Genomic DNA, 20,695 nt, shown 5'->3' with positions numbered 1-20,695 from the left:
GGAAATATGTGTGTGGTAGTGTGAGATTCAGAAACTGAGAAAATTGCCACGACTGTTGTTAATGTTTTCTTCTTTTTTTGATATTTAATGCAGTTAGCATTCTTCCTCTTCTGTTACTTAATGCGGTTAGCAAACAGCTTTAAGAGGATCTATAGCCACCGTCTGGCGGGAATACCGTATTACAACCAGGCAATGTAAAAACTGCTGAAAAATTGCACTTTTAAAATGAGAAAATATTTGCAGTAACCCTTCGATTTTTACAAGGTGAACGAATATTCGAAAATCATTGTCCATCCCTAGTGTCCACAGAGTCTTGAGACAACATATTGAAAGCTTTAAAATATTAGTTGAAAGGAAATTCTGACAGAGCAAGTTCTATTTTGAAAGTGTAGGGTTTGTATTCTTTCTTTCCATAGAATTAAAACTAAAACAACAAGTTTGCGTGTACGAAATCTGTCAGAAGAAAAGCTGTTCCTCAACAGTTGTTTTTGCAGTCATGATTCGTCTGCAGTTGTACCAATAGAGAGAGGCTGTCAGCTTATTTGAAATCTAATGTCTACAGTTATGTTGTCTGCATATCAGAATAATCTTTTAACAATGACTGACTTTAAACCTGCAGCTGCTGTTTAAGGAAATAACTGCTCATATTCACCCACCATGCTGTTCTTGAAGGAGTAACCTTGTCTGTAAGGTAGTGTTCCTCTGGCCTCATAATAGACTTGAACCTGGCTCTTATTTTTACTTTAGAAAAAAAAGGCAGCAGCACTCTGACCTTTGGTAAACACTTTTATTTACCTTTTGAAATCACTTTGTGGGGGCAGTGGAAGCAGATGTATAAGTGGGGCAGAGGAGGACATCATATGACCCAGCAACCATTTTCTAAACATTATCCAAGCCCTTGTAACCTGAACTCCAGACCCACAGATTGAGCTTGTGTTTGTGTGTTTGAGTATGATGAGGAAGCCTCTGCTCTTATAGCAACACAGTCAGTTTCCAGATCAGCTTCAAGGTGCACACGGCTTAGTTTATTAACACAACAGCTTTTCAGTAAATCCATTATGACCTTTATTGTGGTTACAGTGTTACAGTATAGTTACATTGTCTTTGTCGCAACAATGGAGGGAGTAAAAATAACAGTAGAGAAGGCTTTACAAGATCTGTGTGGATCAATGAGGAGTCTGTAATGTCACTCCAGTTCATACATCAAACCTATGTGCTGATGTGTCATGTTTTACACAATGTCATCCACTGTGCACTAATCATTTTGTGTGATTTAATCAAACAAGACTGATGAATCAACACCTAAAGCTGCTTATAGAAAATCACCCAACTCTTAATGTTAAAGGGGACATATCACGCTTTTTTCATCAATATATATTGGTCTAAGAGGTCCCCAAAACATGTCTTTAAAGTTTATGCTCAAAAAAACACTTTGAAATCAGATTTTGGCATGCCTGAAAATCCCTCTTCATCAGTCCTCTTCAGAACACTCTGTTTTCCCTCTGACCACGCCCCCTCCGGAAGTGGATGTGCCCTCGGCTCTCCAGCACGTTGATCTAATGTTTACATGTTGGCTGAATATACACGGCTGCTCAGAGATCGCGTTACTTCAACCCTCTGAATCTGATCCAGAATCTGATCCTGACGGAGAGGCGCCTGTAGCAGGACCTTTCTGAACGATTGGTCACAGATTTAGTGTTTCTTGTTGTTTTATTTATCAGTATGCAGACGTGTGTCTTGGTACACAGCTACGAACATGTAGCTATGTGGCTATGCTAACTAACGCTAGCACTTATCCATGATAAATAAAAATCATCCACTAGATCTTCAAATCTGCAGATGTGGGGAGTAAAACCAACCTCTACCAGAAAGGCAGCGGGACCTTTTATGAAGGATTGGTCACAGATTCTGTGTTTCTTGTTGTTTTATTTGTCAGTATGTCGACGTGTGTCTTGGTACACAGCTACAGCTACAGCTATGAACATGTAGCTATGTAGCTATGCTAACTAGCGCTAGCACTTATCCATGATAAATAAAAATCCTCCACTAGATCTTCAAATCTGCAGACGTGGGGAGTAAAACCGACCTTTGTGTTTATTAAGACAGCCTACAACTAGCATGCCTCCCTCCTAAGCTCCTTGTTAGCACACATTTGTGCAGGTAATGAAAAACGGGGGAGGGATTCAGTATTATTTTATACAGTCTATGGGCTGAACAAGCTCCGAGCTCTGACTCCGTGACAGACCGGATATTGTTGTTACGTAACAAAAACACGGAAGTCTGAAACGGCTCGTTTCACACACATTTACAGAATGGTGTAGAAATCAAAACAGGGGCAGAATGGATTTTTTTCATTCTTGGGGGGTTTGTAGACATGCCAGGGACACATATTTCAGGTAAAGAACCATTAAAAAGTAAATTTTGCATGATATGTCACCTTTAACATAACACTAGTGGATGGAAACACATAAGTCACCTTTTCTTTTTCCAATTTTCTGGAACTGTAGTTAAAATGTGCGCTTAATTTGCAAGTTAACCCGGCAAATCTCACCTCAAGGTCCATTAAGTTGCTGTTTTGAACCAAAAATGCATGGTCAGCTTAAACTGGCTGACTTTTCTCAATAGATAAGAAGTCTTTGTTTAATCCAAATCTTGGAAAACACAACAGCTTTATGGTAGTACACTGTGATATCAATTTTTTTTCAAGTTATTTTGGGGGGATTTTTTGCCTTTAATTGGATAGGACAGCTTAAGAGAGACAGCAATTGTAGGGAGTAGATAGTGAGGGGACAACATGCTGCAAATATCATGCCCTAGTGGATTAGTGGAAACAAATCTCAATGTTAGACCCCTTTACCCTACCCTACACTATAATATTCATGAATGTAGGATTTATTTTGATGTACTATTGCATTAGACTAGTTGTAACCAAGCACATCTGATAAACAGGTAACTAGTACATAACTATATGGTGACCTCAACTTCTGTTTTGACCTTATTTGTGTTTTTCTCAAATTCAGAGTTACATATTATACTCAATTGAGTGATCCTGGCATAAATTAACACACACTCCCACCACCACTATCAGAATGTGAAGTCAGGGTTCATGATATATCACTGAAATCAAAAACAGCAGTACAATCCTACCACCACTAGGTGAGTGCATATACATACATCTACACGGTCAAATACATGGACATACATGTGAAAATATACACCAATATACTAAATTGATTAAAACAATTGGAAGAAGAGGTCGCTTAACTTTTGCAGTGTCAACACAATATCACGAAAGATGAATGAAATGTAAGATGGTGACATCAACTTCTGCCACTCAGGGAAATATTTGAATTTTCATGGAAAACTTCTTAAGGCAGACTGCTTATATGAACTTAAATGAAAAGTTAACTTTTCTCGTCATGCTGTTAACATTACATGTTTGACTGAGTGTAAACATTGAACAGGTGATGTCAGGGTCTCCTCACACCAAACCAGACTGATGAGAGTTCATCAGATCAGGATTACACCGTATAAAGGACTCAGCTGACCACTGCAGCGATGCATCTATGATCCTTCTCATGCACATAATGTACTCAGGTGTCTGTACACAGCTTGTGTCTAATTACAGACACATAATCAATAATGTGATCTTTCTGTAATTAATCTTTCAGCTGTGTGTGGATCAAATCAAATCTGTTCACTCTCAATACATGTTTCATGAGTTAGCATGAGGCCAATGCATTTAAAAGTGAGGCTCAATGCTTATTTTACTGTAGAAATCCTGTTCAAGCATTCATGGATCCCTGTGAGTTGTGGGTGAAGGAAGAGACTTTTTTAAAGTGGGCAGACAAATAGTGGTCGCATGGTCTCCATCACAGCTCTTAAAACAGACTCCACTGCAGCTAAATGAGTGGAATGTCACTTACTTTGAACAAATTCCTACCATTTAAAGAAAAAGCTTTCTTAAGTTCTCTCTTTTATCAGAATATGAAAACGGAGAGCACACCAGTATTCTGGTGAAAGGCAGGAATTTCCTCTCACGACAGCCTGCCTGCTTAACTTTAGTATTGAACTGATATACTCAGAGTTCATACGGGTGCTTGAAATCCTTGAAAATGCTTGAAATTGTAATAATATATATTTCACAATAAACAGCAATCTGACTCAACAGATCGATTAAATGGAGAGAAATAAAATAGTCAAATAATAATAATAAAAAACTAACCACTCTCCCTGATGGACTTGCGTGTGACATGCTGTTGTCGTGTGATGTGACGTCGCCCCCAAGAGGACAGTGCGACACCACGTTAGCCTTACACGTTAATAAGCCTATTATTTGTTGATGCTAACCATATAACCTGTTGGTGGTGTGGTGATTCCCAGCAGCCGTATTGCTGTCACCCGTGGGGCAGGTTATTGCATGACTGTGGTCGGTCGCCGACAAGTCTTGTCTAAAAATAAAATACCGTATTGTGCCTGAGCTGGCAGCCGCAGTGTGGGAAGCGCTCCCGCTAGATACGAAGGCACGACACAGTGTTTCTCATCGAGATCCGTAACAGACCGACCGGTGATCATGCGGTGATTGGCCCCGCTGCTTGTGTCTGAACATTGAAGGCTTATTGAAAACAGTATCAATAACAATATCAATTTGAACAGAAGAAAAGATATGAAAAAATGAAACAATATCTCCTTAGAATAGCATTAGGCTGATGTGCTCTGTTAAGGTCTTACAATCACATGACTACAGCTGATATAATTTGGCTCACCCAGTGCAAATCTTCATCCCATCTTACTGTATGTCTTGAAAAGTACACTGTAAACCCGAACAGTACCAGAGGAGTTCCAGAGGGTGGGGGAGGCTACTGAGAAGGCTCTGTCCCCCCAGGTTCGGTGCTTGGTTCTGTGAGGTAGGTACAGGAGGTTGGCGTGTGAGGAACGCAGGTTACGGGAAGGAGTGTGATGATGGAGGAAGTCAGTGAGGTAGAAAGGGGCCTGGTGGTGGAGGGCTTTGTGGGTGAGGAGGAGGATTTTAAACTGTATGCGGTAGGGGAGGGGGAGCCAATGAGGATGTTGGAGGACAGGGGTGATGTGGTCACGGGAGTGGATGCAGGTGAGGAGGCGTGCAGCAGAGTTCTGAATGTATTGCAGTTTATGGAGGACTTTGGATGATGTGCCGTACAGGATGCTATTACAGTAAACTAAACAGGATGTGATGAATGCGTGGATAAGGAGGTGGCTCACCTGAAGCTCTGCACAAAAGCAACACCCTCACCTGTCAGTTCAGCAGCCTGCTTGTGTCCGCCTCCACTGTCCTTGAAGAGCAGCAGGAGTTTGCTCAGTGTCTGTAGTAGCACCTACCTACACAGCCAAAACAGTTCGCCTGCGCGCAACGTGCACGCGCGGCGAACTGTTTCTTTCGTGAAGCGCGTGCACGTCGTCGCGAGGGCGGGCTTGCCTGCCTCAGTTAAAAGGTCCCGCTTCTCCTCGCAGCTCTCATTGCAGTCCAGTCTGCTGAGCGGAGCGGGCTGACAGGGACCAGTCTCGGTGCTCCATACAAGGATTTTACCTACTTCGTACACTTCGTCCTACAGCAGAGGACCTGACAGGAAACGTACCTCGCCTTTAGTGGACAATGTTTCTCTTGCAGTACACAGGTAAGTGCTGCAAGTTTCACCTCGCCGCGCTGTCATCACACGGTCTCCTCTTTAAAGAGCAGAAATGTTCTTTTTCTGGTCCGTCACACACGCAGACTGTCGGCACTTGTGTTGCTGTAGGCTGCTATCTGTCACTGGACAACAATGTTTCATTTTAGCCACATTTTTGCAGCTTATTTCTCCGTTTACTGACATAAGTTACACAGCCAAATTAAGATATTCTGACCGGGTTCAGTCCGTTAATTGTCGTGCGTATACCAGCTGCTGAGACCGCATAAGGAGAGATGTGCTGCCTCTGTCTGCGGTGGGAGGCTTGTGTTCACGTTTGTGCTTCAGAATTTGATATGAAACGGTGTGCTTTGGGATGCTGTATGGAAATAGTAATGTAGCTCCACTAACATCAGCTCATCTGCCCTGTAGACACGAGCGGTTGCCGTTCTGTTGACTGGCAGCCTATACTGCAGCTGTTTGTGGATGAAGTTTTCAGACTGAATCCGGTGACGCTGGATCTCTGCTATTAAAATGCGTGATTTTCTCACGCTGCTCAGTCCGGGTTCTGTTATATATAGGCAGCAGCATCATCGACATCAGTGACTCAATGTGGGCCTATCATGCAGGGATGTGTGTTGTTTGTAGATTGAAGTCATGTCTGTCATGCAGCTGTGATATTTCTGATGCATTTATTCCCGAGTGACCACAGCGCAGAAACAGCGTGGATTTAAATGGGACATTCTCTCTGGGCTCACAGGATGTAATTAAGAGATGATGATGTTTGAACTCTTACATTAACCTGCTTACTCTGCTTTATTGTTGCACTCTGCACACCAGCTTCCTCTGTTTATAGTCATGTTTAAATTACCCAGATGTCCCACTGTTTTCTTTCCTGGTTTCTGTGTTCACCACCACTTTTCTGGAGCCCATAAAGCAACGACTTGTTAAAGATTAGTCCCATGGATGGCATAAATAAGCTGCAATAAGTATACTGACTACAAAACTACTCTCCTGTACTCCACTTCTCATGTGAGAACTTTATGAAACACCTTTTACATACTTTGGAGAGAAATGACTGCTTTGTAAATGATCCATTACTCAGAATGTAGTCTGATAAATAATGTAGTTTAAGATATAAAAAAGACTTACTCTGAAAACTAAAAAGTTTTTTTTCCTGTTAATGAAGATGTACTTCAGTTTCTTTTGTTCTCCCGTTACAGTGTTATTTTATTTCATACACACAGACTGGATCAGTCCCTTCTCGGTCTACCTGTCCTCCATCTCCTCTCCAAACATGCTTTGAATCAAACTGGCTCAATGGGGGTTTGAGGGCCTACCCATGACTTCTGCGAGCAAGAAAAGCTCCATCAGGCTTTGTGACAGCTATTTACCCCCACACTGCACTGGACCTCTCTGATCAATCGACAGGGCATCCTTAGATATCCTTTAATGGAGAGAGGGAGGAGGCACTTTGCTCCGATCTGCCAGAGAAGAAAGATTTAAAGGTTTTGTGTGTAGAGTGCTTGAGAAGGAGCTGAAATGTCTCAGCTCTCTTTGGCAAAGGATGGGTGAGCTGCAGAATAAATTATGATAGAATACAGAGCAAACTTCTATACAGTACTGGGAGGTAAGAGGGGACATTTGTGGTTACTTCAGATTTTTATAGCTGTGGCTGTTGAGGGAACAGAAAACATAGTGACGAAGACGAGCGTAAAAAGCCATAAAACAAAGTCACATTTTGTAAAACAAGCTAACTACCTCATTGAAAGTGTAACTGAGCAGAAATATATTGGTGAGACAAACCCTGAGAAGCAGCAGCAGCGAGGAGAATCCATCATCACTTGAAAGCTTGAGTGCTTCCCCCTGAAAAGAAAAAGGCAGTTGGCTCCTGTCTCATCCATGCTCGGGACAAACTCTTACTGCAACTCAATGACTCAGCCTCCTTATCGGTATTCTGCTCTAGTGCTGTCACCTGACTGCTCAAAGCTGAGCCGACAGACACCCAGGAGCTCTTTAGCTCACTGACAAGGGAAGTTTTACACATAAATGCAAATCTAAACTCCACATATACAGCTCTGGCAGTGGGTTAGTTGCTTGAGTCAGGGTCATCCTCATCACACTAGAACCAATAAAATGAAATATGCAAAAGAGGTATGTACTTTGAATTCTTGGATTGGTGTTGTTGCAGCCTGCAACAGCAACAATAGTAGAAGATGGTGGTCAAATTCACACTAATGATAAGTCCTGAGTGATTGACTTGACTTGAGGCTGGCGCTGTGAAAAACAAAGATTGATCCATACCTCTCCATCATTAAACAACAGCCATTCATTATGAACTCTTAACATAGCTCCTGCTGTAAAAGCAGCGTGTAGACACTTCCTCCAATCATTCTTTACAACACCCTTCTGCTTTTGTCCACTTATTCTCCTTCATGCGGCGCTACCACTGTGGCACACCATCTGCTGTTTAAAACTGTTGCTGCAATAACTTGATTGTTTCATTGCCTCACCGCTCATCCTGAATCTGTGTGGCAGCCTAATGTAGGGTAATGATTGCTGTTTATTCCTGTGTCTAATGCTCACTTGTATACGCGCCCTGCAGAAATCCCATTTAACTTGATGTAATTGTTCAGCGTTTGAGTAACTGTAGCATTAAAGCGAGTTTAAGATCTGTTCTGGTTGAAGAAAAGTATATTAGCTTGTGTGCGAGATCCCCATGAGGATCAGCGGAGTTGGCAGCGGCGGCAGTTCAACCAGCCATCTGGTATTGAGTAGCGAAGAGAAGTTGGCAGCCTGAAGGCAACCAACTCTGGAGCTCCAACAATATCACTGTCAGAGCTCTTCATTTCTAATCACTTTCATGATACGGAGCCACGCAGGGGACTTTGAAATTGAAGCTAAGGACTCAGAAACAGAACATTCAGGAGCTCCATGAAGGATGAAGAGAGCCATCAGCTTTATTCTGAATTAGCGGTGTGTGAGAGGTGTGTGAGACAGGATAGAGGCTGCAGTATGGTTGTATTAAACCCTGCTGACAGTCCTTTGAGCACTGGAGACTACAGAAAAAAAGTTTGAAGATTAAGCTGTTCATCAAGGAGTTGAACAACTTGTTCTTCCATTTACTTTCAATAGCATGGAGCAACAGTTTTAGTTGTTTTATACTGATCCCAATTTTCTACTAAATCTATAGCACCATGTTGAGGACACTGGAATATGTAGATTTTCTCCTCCTCAATGCTCTCAAGTCCACATTTATCCTTCTGTGACCAGCTTTAAATGTCACTTGTACTGAATCAGTTAAGCCCATTCATAGCAGATAATGAGAGTGCCATTCAGTTTCTACATAACATGTGAGTCACTGTTGGAATAAGTGCTGTGTCAGAACATAAACCAGAGTTTCAGTTCTTATTAGTTTTCATGAGAGAATAAAAAATCAGATTTTGTGTCCACAACTTTATTTTTCTTGGTAGATCCTCCGAAGGATACAGAGCCCATTGAATAGTGGGGATATATCATCTAAAAATAAGAGGTTTATAAATTGGACTGAACTGATATTATTTCAAATATAAATCGATTTTTTTTTCCAAGTTACTAAGCAATTACTTGGTTGGTCTCTGGCTCACAAGGCTAGAATGAATCATAAATGTATTGTAGATGTCTATTTCATTTGACATATTTTTTATTTTTTTTATTTTTTTCATTTAAAAGGACTATGCATATTAATTAACACTTCTGTAAATATGCCAGAATTAGCCAAAAGGCTAGTTTACATCTGTAGTTTTTTGCCAGATGTTAAAAAGATCAAGATAAAACAAAAAAAATAAAGTAAAATAAAATGAAACGAAAATAAGAAGGGAGAGAAGAAACCAAAACACAAAACACAAAAAAAGAAAAGACGTACGATGTCATAGTTGGTGCTAGAACAAATATCAGACTCATCTTGTCTGATAACCAGAGTCACTTGTCTGCCTCTCTGTTGCAGGTTTTGTCACTCATCCGTTTTTAATGTTACATTAAAAAAGTAAACAGTCAAACTTCTGAGAGACACATCATTCTGGATCTGTTTATCTTCTTCCAGATATCTAAAGCTAGGTGACTGTCAGTCATTGCAGACTCATACCGTCAGCATGACAGGTATATCTGACAGTCCGTCAGACCTTTACCTCTAATAAATGAAAGAGCAACAACCCGGCCGACCTGCTGTACTTGTGCTTATGTTTGTGTTTTAGTAATGAGGGACACCGCAGCTGTCACTTTAATGTGCAGACATAAGCAGAGCTGTATCTCTGTGTCTGTCCCACTTTAGTTTGCTGAGGAGAGGACATCCTCCTGAAACATTAACAATAACACTGCACCTGCCCTGCTATATGGGTCCCCCCTCCAGAAAGTCTTTATTATTTATTTATTTTTCTATGGTGGCACTTTTTCCCTCACCAGTCGTGCCAGGAGGAGAAATTAGAAGCAGCACAGCCCACGGTGTGATCGATCACCACTGGGATGTAGGACACTACTGTTGTTCATCTCTGGAGTTACCTGTGTCCACTGCTGCTTCCAGGATTGTATTACAATGAATTTTATGCTGTAGCTCTGGATGATGAATGAGCCACTGAATCAAACTTTTATTTAGAAGGTGCATTGTGTAAGGGTTTTCATGTTTTAATATCATAAGAATTGGCTATTGCATTTACTGCAGATGTATTTATGAGGGACCTGAAGTTATTGCAGGAAGCTTGGAGACATTTATTACACCTCTGCTGCCGTCCTGTGGAAATAGGCCTGTGCAGGAGGTGAAATCTGTTCTCCCAAACATTGGTATGTTGAACATTTCCCCCAAAGAGGAGAAGGCAGAGACTGTGGTTCAGTGGTTTTGACCAGAGAACCGGGCTGTCCACAGAGATTGCCTGTCTAGAAGGCAGCTATCGCTCCACTGTAATAGAGACTGAGAGCCAAGATTTATGTGGCTCTTACAGGGAAAGGCAAAACGGGGGGTAGAAGGAGAATGAAAACAAAATGGTACCAGAATGGATGGAGAGAATGTAAGCATGAATGCATTATTGATAGAGCTGCAGAGGTTCCCTGTATGCTCTGTCTTCCAGGGGCATTTTGCCTCTGAGTGAAAGAATGAAACAAAGTGCTTTCATGGGTTAGTGGGTGGAACATGTGCCAAACTAATGAGTTCATATTCTGAACCATGTCTAAATTATAGCTTCGCCCTCTGTGGCGAGAGATAGTGGAGAGAGGGGTGGTCATTACAGAATTTTCCATTTGCAAACAAATTTTTGGGTGAATTTTGGTTGGAGTGTCTTTCCATTTTACATCAACAACGTCAGACTCAAAGATCCCCACTGTGTAGGACTTTTCATCGCAGAGCAGAAAAAACACACAATCTCAAATGTCATTGGGACTGCTCTGAAAGGTTTGGTGTGTGAGCTCAAAGGAAGCCCTGTACTCGCATGTTTGCTGCATGAGCCCGGCTGAAGTCAGACCCCCACTGCTGGATAAATGCGAAGCTTTCTCTGCGCTCAGCACATCTCACTCGCCAATATTTGTTCTGTAGCTTTTTCCCTTGTCGATTTCTGAGGAATCAGAGGTCAGCATTTATAGGAGGATGGTAAAACACCAGTGTAACTTGTGGCCAAGGGTGTGAGGGGTGTAATTTTCAGTCGGGTTCTTTAAATTATGGCTCTGGCTATTTTGGACCAGGAATGCCAACTGAGGTCAGGCTTTGGGTTAACTTCAGAGCCCTCTCAGTGACACAGTCATGGCAGGTTGAAGTGAGGACATCCGAATAGAGGGCTGGAGTTCACAACAAGGCTTTTGACTTTCTTGGATTAGTATGAAGTTTGTTAAGAAAAGAAATCCTCAAAAAATATCTTTATGGTCTATTTGCTGATCATTTTAGGAAGTACGTTGCTCTTTGCCACAAACAATGTGGATATGTTATTGATGAATGGCCCTTCAATACACTGACTCAATCTATCCTATTTAGGCTTTAGCATCTAGTCGTCTACAGTGCAGAGAATAAAGCACTTGACATTGCAGGGGACTCATTACATCCCCTCCACACACCATGTGACCCTCTGCCCTCAGCCAGAAGGTCCCACTTCATGGGAATGAGGACCACAACACTGTTCAACAGCTTAATCCAACAGGCTGTGAGGCTTCTAAATGGACATTTCAACTGATACATTGGTTTACTATGCACCACCACCACCACCACCACGCATTATTGGACACTTAAAACATACAGACCACTTAAAACATTGGTCGCTTTTTTTGAGAGCTGTAAAACATTCTTCTTATTCATTAACTGCTGTTCAGGAAAGCACCATTAGTCGTTGCAGCTGAAGCTCAAATGACTCTGTCACCCCTCGGGCGAGTGTCGGTGAACTTTGGGGGATAATGTAAAACAGGAAAAAGAAATGATGTCTGTAAGTGAAGTCTCTGTGCTCTGGTGTGGCTGTGATTCTGTTTTCATGCTCCACATGAAACGTGTTTCAGCAAACATTGGGGAGCTGTGAGAGAGCACAGATCACAGAGAAGTCATTCAAGTTAAACACAACACATAAGTCTGGGTTACACTAGAGGCTCCTTGTTAGAAAATAAAGCCACGAGTTCCCCCTGAGGGTCAGACTTTGCAATAACTTAATGCTTCAACCATATATTGGCCTTTTCCGACAATACAAGCAATTTCTTGTTTCTTTTCTTCATATAAATGAACTAGTACCTGTCTGAGGATCAAGTGACTAGCTATTGGCCAAGCATATTTCTCTTTAGATGTTTGTTTATTGGACTTACTCGTACGTTGTAAGTGTTTAAGTTTCACAATTTGTGAGAAACAGTCTGTCAGTGGAGTTTTGGTTCAGCATCTTAAGAATAAATGAGCAGTAAAAATGTCTCCAAGATCAGTGCCCAGAAATCCAGACCCTCAGCTCCTCGTCCGCCATTATTTCTCAGGACTCTGCCAGAGAATCAGTGAACATCCATCCATCATAACACACTTTTTGACCAGTTTCTGCATGTTTGTGCCCGCAGACTAAACTTTCCTCTTTGGCTTCTAGAGCTCGTCCTGCTTCCTTCACTTCAATGCATCAACACGGTTATTGAGATGATCTGTAGATGCTGAGTGTGGCTCCTCAGGGAGGCTGTGGCCTTAAGGGCACATGCTGACAACAGCTGACTTAACATCATGGCACTGAACACAGCCATTACAGACAGGGAGGTAATTGGATTCACAAATCAGCCATGGCCCGGGGTTTATAGTGGCACCGGGCTTTATGGGTTATATTTCAAAGACTGGTGGGCAGTTTGTCAGAGTGAGGCTTAGTTTAATGTGAAACTGGTGCAGGAGAGAGTCGGAGGAGGTTCGGAGCTCTCCTTTGCTTCACAGAGGCAAGAGGAGAGAGAGTACTCAGTACCCTGTAACCTGGATTTCCCGAACAAGGTCTCATCAAATATTACAGCTCCAGGGTGAAATGGGCTGAAACACTCGGATCACTTTTTCGTTTCCAAGGCAGAAATTGTCCTCTTGACTGTCTTGACTTTACCATCTTACAACCACTCTCTTTCTCTTGTTTTACTTCAGTGTTTTATGTGAAAGCTTCTGCCTCTAAACACGTTATTCTTTACATATCCATCTCTTCCTGTGCGACAGTTCCTCCTGGGTAGACAAATAAAATATCCAGAGTCACAGAGAGGTCGATGATAAAGTGTGTGTGTGTGTTTTGAGATGTGGTGAGAGGAAAATCTGTGTGTCTTCTTTCCTCAGCTGAAATGTACTGCAGGTTCCCAGTCATGCCCTCTGTGCCTGTCTCAGCAGAAGTCAGGGAGGTGGATCAATATAAAGATTCATTATTGTGTATGAGTTGCGGTTGGCACCAACAACCAGCATTTTCTAGGCCTCCAGTGAGCATCCGCAATGCATCCCCTGACTGACGAGCATTGAGCTTTAGCTTGTTAGTGAGGTCTCTGGACCGAAGCTGTGCTGAGAGAAAATTGGTCCAGACTCCAGGGGACAGAGGCTCAATGTAGCTTAGCTCAGACGCACCAAAAGCCAAAGCCAGGGTCCCACAGCATTTTGGGGCTTTATAGCACCTCCTGGTTATTAGGTAATTTGTTCATTGTTCTCTGAGGTATCAGAAGAGGAGTGCGTTGGATCTGTTATATGTCTTCTCTTGTAACAACTCCAGGCTGAGATGATTTGTGGCTCAGAATATGAGCTCTAAATTAACATTGAAAGTTGAATTATTCATTATTTATGCTTCTTTGACCATTCAGTAAGCCTCTACAAAATTCATTATCAGTGTGTTTGAATCATATTGATCTACTGTCCCTTTAAAAGTCTAATATGTCATGGCGGTAAATCTCCAGCATGTGTTTGGTCGTGGGCCCAGATATCTTCAGCAGAGGGAAAATGTCCAACATGAGAATGATAGATTCTCCTCCTGAGGGCCAGTGGACAGTCTGAATGTGTTTCACAGTTAAGACATGTTTAAATCATCAGATTCACTGGATTCAGTCAGAGTCAAGTGTCATTGGCTGATGTCAGGTGTGATTACATGTCGCTCTGAAAGACCCTGAAAGAGTGAAAGAAGATGATGTTGAGGCTATCAGAGAGGCATTATTCTCTCATCACTTCATTGATTTGATACTGAAAATCACTTTATCCAGTACAGCTGCTAAGAACACGCTCAGATCAGATAACTGGTGTGACTAAATGACATCCTGGTGGGCCGGTCTATGATTTGAGTCTCTGGTCCACAAGTCTCTCATTTCAACACTGATTGGGTTTTTCAAGAGACGTCATTACAGAACTACCACTCAAAAACTCATCCAACCATTCACTGTGACTATAGAGGAATATGAAGCTTTAGTTGACTGTCCGTCAGAGAGATACTGCAGTAGAATAATCAGAGTCTGACAGATAGGTCACCTTCCACTGATCTGTTGGTAGTTTTTATTGAAATGTTTTGTCCATGCAGTGTTGGTTGCTGATAAAAGACGCCCTAAAAGTTTTCTGCCGTCTCTTGTGTAGCCTCAGTTCTCAAACTGTGAGCACAGCTGTAAATAGAGGGACATGTTGGTAACCAGACAGCAGCTCCAGGTGTAATATATCTGGTGAAGGTTACTGAAGAAAGTCAGGTAGCACCTCACAGTGTTATTTCATTTTTTAAAACCAGTCTGACATCGCCATCATGTTCCTGTCAGACCTTTTCTTTCCTTTTTCGTCCCTCATCACATTTCCCATTAATAACAGTGTGACTACAGTTCCCAGTGTGTCTGCTGTGATGACTGATGGATGGATGGATGCCATGAGGAAAGACCAGAGAGAGAACAAAGCGGGTCTGAGCCCGATCATAGCCTCTGGAGCTGTCACTTGAGATGATCTATGGGGCTTCATTTGTTTGTGCTGATTTGGTAATTAAACAGGGAAGGCCTCCTCAGTGGAGTCCGGCTGCTGGCTTACTTTCCCCTCCCTAATCTTCCCATAAGACCAGATAATTAATGGTGGAATAACCGGAGAGCCTGCAGTCCCTCTGTTAATGGAAGGGATTCATCTTGTTTACTCAACTTACTTCTTGTTTCTTTATTGGGAGCTGGGCCAGGGTGTCATCACTGTGGTGGTCGGAGGTATTTAGATGTGGCGTCTGTCCAGACGAATAATGGCAGATGATATCGTGACAAGTCCTGGAGCAGACATGAATATGCTCAGCAAGGATTTGTCCCTCATCCTAATAGTCTGACTGCATCATTATTTATTTTTGCCAAGTATTAAATGGATTATGAGACTGCCAACAGCTCAAGCATTAGAAACCCACTTTGTCACCTCATCATCATTCTCAATTAATGCAGGAGTACTTTAAATATTGTTGTTTCAATATGATATATTAGTGTGCACATTAAGGGATATGATGGGTCATGTTCCACGTCCATATAATCACATAAATCCATTAAAAAACGACCAAAACAAACAAAGTAAACAGTGTGTCTGAATACTCTGACCTCCTTTAACAGTCTGGAGCACTCAGCACTGAGGACATGGTCTTCTACTGGATACTTCCATCTTTCAAAATAGATCACAAATACATATACCTCAGTTTGAAAATATTGACCACATGACGTTTATAAACAGCTGGGCTCTGCAGTCTTTGGCAAACATTGCTCAAACAGAAGGATTTGTTGGGATTTGTTTGAGACTATTTTCAGCTTTGAGTTTGTTGCACTACTGAGTATTTACAGCAGCAGCCCCATGTTTGTGTCTATGTGGTGGTGTTAATTTAGAAGAAAGTAGAGTGCCAATCTTCACAATTGAATCTGTCGCCAAATGCTTCTAATTGTTTAAGTAACTGTTTAACACCAGTGAATGTCAATGGCATGGAGAAAGAAGCAGTTGTTTGTACAAACTGTCTGATGGGAGATGATTTGTCTTAGCATTCTTTACTTTGTCTGTGTCTGTTGGTCCATTTGTTATGCATTAATTCCCTGTTATTGATAACTGACAGGCTGAATGTGTCTTGTCACTCACAATAGTTGGACATGTAGCCTGCAGGTAAAAAGCCGAGTGGGGAAATGAGAGGTATACCTGTGGTAGAACTGTTCCTGTGGGCAGCTAGCTGCTCTAATCTCCCCCGGAGCAACATTTTGACACAAGCTTCTGATGGTCTGAGCTGTCTGCGTCAGCCTCCTGACCAGACCTTCATTAGCCAAAACCACTGTCATGAGATCAGACGGCATGGAGACCCCTCTCTGAAGCACTCTTGAGAAAAATGGCTCACTAATTGCAAGTGAGTTAAACAATAAGGGATTCAGCGGGAGAGAAGAAGGTGTGGAGTCTTTAGTGTTGTTTTCTGGAGTGGATTTGTATGTTTGAGTGACACAGCACACAGCGTCTCATTAATGTGGATCCCTGGGAGAACTTAATCCCCAGGAGCTGCTTAAAGGTAAACAGAGCAGTGTGGGGATGAAAGATATCCTCATGGTACTCTAGTTGTTTTTTGAGTCTTTGCGTTTTAATTGTCACAGCACTATAGCCTCTGTATTACAAAGAACATAAGTAACTTCTCACACAGCCGGCTCCAAAACCGTGATTAGCAAATGATAGATTTCTTAACAAGGGGCTCTGGAGGAAACTCTGCTCTGAAGATCTGATATGTTTGTGACTGGAGCTGGTAAACATCAAAGTAGGTACATCTGAAGTTGTCTTGATGTGACTCCAAGAGCTTTGAGTGAAGGATCTGAAGCAAACTCAGCTCAGGCATCACTGATATTATTCGTGGCTAATTAGAGCGACTAACTGGACCTTTAGCTGGAATGTTTTTATAAATTGCGATTTCAAAGATTAAGAATATTTTAGTTTTAAGTTTTGTTAAAGTTATTTAGTTGTGATGGGGAACTTTTCCAGTTTCAACCAAATTCTATATTTTTGATGTGGAGATATCATGAAAACATCCAGTCAAAACCAGCTTAACAAAAAAGTTTCAGTTTATCCTCGAGCTCAGCCCCTTTTGTCTTTGTGTCTTGAACTGATCCATGGTTTAGGAAGTGTGGTTTTAGAATATGATGAGCGTAGTCTGGACTTGTCCCCATGTGCATATTGGCTTTCTCTTAAGAGTAAAATCAAGTGTCTGTAGAACAGCTGTTTGATGTTTCCCTCTCCAAACATGCATTGCTGAGTCGCAGCAGTTTGCTGTGTAGCACCTCACCCTCTCCAGTAAAGTTGAAATGTCAACTGTAGTTTATAACCGTCATAAAACGATGACACAAATGCTGCTGGTGCAGTAAAAACCTGTAATTAAGTGTCAGACTCATTTGCACTGACAATCATAACTCCTCCAGAGCAACACAGCCATGGATGAACATGTTGTTAAAGTTAAGAGGGCATCCTCCTCTTCCCCTCTGAGGCCCTTAGAAACGTAGCTTCAGTCATATATCAGATGGAAATCTTGAACTTTTGATTGTTTACTGAAAAGATATTGGATGGTGTGTCAGTTTAATGTGAATCAAATGAGATGGTAGCTGTGTCAGCAGTTTCTAAGTCCTTCGATGGGACTACAGGCTACAGTCAAGGAAACAAAAACTGAGCAGCTGTTCATATTTAAACATCTCTGTGAGTTAACATCACATCATGGATATCCCAGACTTCAAGTGACATCCTGGCATTTGTAGTCGTTCATTAGTCATCTTTTTATGGTCCTCTCTGTTTTTTTGGGGGGGACGAGTTCTAGGAAACTGGGTCTTGTAGTACAACAGGATTAAAGTTCTGCTGTGGTCCATCATCCAGAAAAAGCACAATGCAGCTGACTGCTCTGAGACTGAGTAGCTACCCGAGGGCTTCAAGGTATTTAGAAGTCTGACTATGATTGAGTTTCACAAAGACTGGCTCTATATAATGAGAAGTCTTTGCTAATCTGTCTATAAGTCTTCCACAGATCACTAGTGCATCAGTAGATTATTTTGTCTATCCCTTAAAACCCATTTGTAGTACTCTGTCTTAAGGACCTGCATTTCATTAGTTTTGGACCACTGCACCTGTTTGACATGCTGAGGTTTGTGTCCAGTTTTAAACATGCAGTTGGTGAGGTGCAGGAACAGACACCTGCCAAACAGAACTACAAGGGAACACTACTAATGTAACACTGATATATCATATTGTTGTAGCATTAAGGAGCGATCAAGATTGAATGCAATGTTTTGTTCCTGGATCCTTGGAGCTGTATCCTTCCTCTCAGATACCAGAAAGCTTCTTCGTGCCAAGTATGTATTATTCATGAAATACATGCAGAGCATCAGACATGGGAAGTTTCTAAAAAAAAAAAAAGGGAGTACAGGGTGTACAGTGTGCCCGGCATCCGCTCCTCCTGTAAGACAAGAACTCTATTGATTGAGAAGGAGATTGAAATTGATTGTGAAGTCCTCTGAAATCACTGAATCACTCACTAAAATGATGTTCCTACTCCTCATTTCTATGATAATACATTATGCAATGCACATCTATTATTCTGTGGCAACTGGGTGTACTTTTTCCTTCAATCACTTTGATTATATTCAAGATTTAGATTTTTTCTTTGAATACTTGGAAGGAGAATATTACTTTGTCATGTTCAGAAAGCAACTAAAGAAGACTGATAGCTGTATATTTAAAGATGTGCCTCATTAAAACAATAGTGTACTGATGAGTTGGTGTTGAATATAGCAAAGGTTATGACTATTTTTGAGAATTCAGCCACTGACATGCCTTCATATAGAAACTCGCCCCTTCTACTTGCCACAGTTCTTGATCAACCCTTGAGTGTTTTTCCTTTTGTACTCAGAGCGTCACATCAAACCCGAAATAAAAGAACTGTACCAAATGCTCAGTGCAATCTTTAAAGTAGCTGTTCACATGTCATGAAATCAAATCAAGGAAGCACTGCGCTGTTAGCCTGGCCTCTGATATAAGAAAGCCTCTCACCACTCAGTGCATTAGATCTCTTAATGGCTGTATGGAAGTGGGACTCTTTATTCATTATATTGGTTGAATGGCCACTGCTGGGCTCGGTTGCATCCTCTACAGCCGGATAAGTGTGATCTATGGACAGACTAATTGTCTTTGTCCTGACGGCCTCTGTGACCGGCCATTCACTGTCTGCAAAGGTCGTTTCCTGTCCTGACTCTGTGGGATCCTTCAGGAGAACTACAGCACAGAGCAATACTGTCCATGATGTTATTGCTCTATGAATGTTTGCTTTATTCCTTAAATTATTGAAGCTAATCCCCGGATGGAATTTGGGAACAGCTGGGAATGTGTCTCTGAATTCAAAGAGGTCAGCAGATGGTTATCTGAGCGCTCAAAACTGTCGTCTTACAGTATGTCTGTCCCACACTGCCTCTGCATAAGGTCAGAGTGAGAGGAGAAACTGATAAGCTGGGGAAATGTGAAATACTTCAGTCTTTGTGAAACTGAAGTTTGGGAACTCATGGAGAAGGGACTGGTACTCGGCTGTCGTCCATTTTTTGTTGACGCAGTTCAATCCCAAAGCTGCTGTCAGAACAAACTGTGAGACTGACTCAACAAATTACATGAATGCAACGTGGACATATTTTTGTCCCCCTGCAGATTTGTCTCTCTGTTAAATATGTGACAGGATGTGACTGTCAACTCAATCTAACTTAATTGAATGCGTCATGTTGTCAACAAACAGTGACAAAGCAGATTTTTGCACACAGCTGAGGCTCTTCCATCAGGTTCTATAAGCTGAATTGTGTCTTGTTGTTTTGGTCCATTATAGGTTGGCGTAGATTACAGGAAATATTCTATTTGACCAGGAAGCTGAGGAAGTTCACACACACATAAAAAGTATCCCAGGTTGATTTCCTGCCAGTTTTACACTTAAGATCTCAATATTTCAAAAAGAGCTTTTGGCTGACACAGAAAGACACCAGAGTCTTAAATCTGTTTTCTCCTGGTGCTTGTTGACATGATAGAGAAGTATGAAGAGGAGAGATGTGACAGTAAAGCTGTGATTAAACATCAGAGGGTAGATGAGAAGCTTCTTGAGAGGCAGCCTGCAGATCTTGAATCTGATGCTGTGTTGTCACTCTACACATACACCTTTCTCTGTATTTGGAAGGTATATAGATAAAGTACAAGTGATATTTTGATTTCATTTGAATCAATTAATCATTCTTTCTGTAATATGCCAATACTTAGTGAAAAATGTCCGTCATAATTTCCTCTGGCTCAATGTAACCTCTTCAGATTTCTTGTCTTCACTCATAAGAGACGAATTATTCACTCTCAGAGCAAGTTTAAGTCAGGTACTGGATGTACTGCTCAACCCCAGTGCACCATGGGGCGTCTCTACTGTCAGGCTGATGACAGTGCTGTCAGCCGAACAATCAGTCACACACGACAGGACAGAAGTTTGCACCATGCGCTGAGTTCAAAAGTTGTTACGCTGACTTTAGTCAGCACAGAGAGTCGAGTCATGCTGTCTTCTGTTTCCATTACTCGTCTTTACTTCCTCCAGTAATAGGTTTGTGCTTTGTGGTTATTTTGGGACTTGTTTGGA

General features: G+C 41.7%; 1 protein-coding gene across 7 annotated transcripts in view; it reads left to right on the top strand.

Annotated features, from left to right (window-relative positions):
- Nucleotides 1-20,695, top strand: part of enox2 (ecto-NOX disulfide-thiol exchanger 2) — a 168,825-nt gene that overhangs the window by 43,052 nt on the left and 105,078 nt on the right. The window contains exon 1 of one of the 7 annotated variants that reach the window (XM_034689710.1): nt 5,501-5,654. The exons of the other annotated variants lie outside the window; for them this stretch is intronic. Coding sequence (XP_034545601.1) covers nt 5,633-5,654 — 22 coding nt within the window. The 5' untranslated portion in view covers nt 5,501-5,632. Of the gene's footprint in view, nt 1-5,500; nt 5,655-20,695 lie in introns of those variants that run through there. 7 annotated transcript variants of the gene reach the window in all.

This window comes from Notolabrus celidotus, chromosome 8 (assembly GCF_009762535.1).
Source record: "Notolabrus celidotus isolate fNotCel1 chromosome 8, fNotCel1.pri, whole genome shotgun sequence".
In the NCBI taxonomy this organism is placed as follows: domain Eukaryota; kingdom Metazoa; phylum Chordata; class Actinopteri; order Labriformes; family Labridae; genus Notolabrus; species Notolabrus celidotus.
This window is presented reverse-complemented; position numbering and strand designations above follow the sequence as displayed.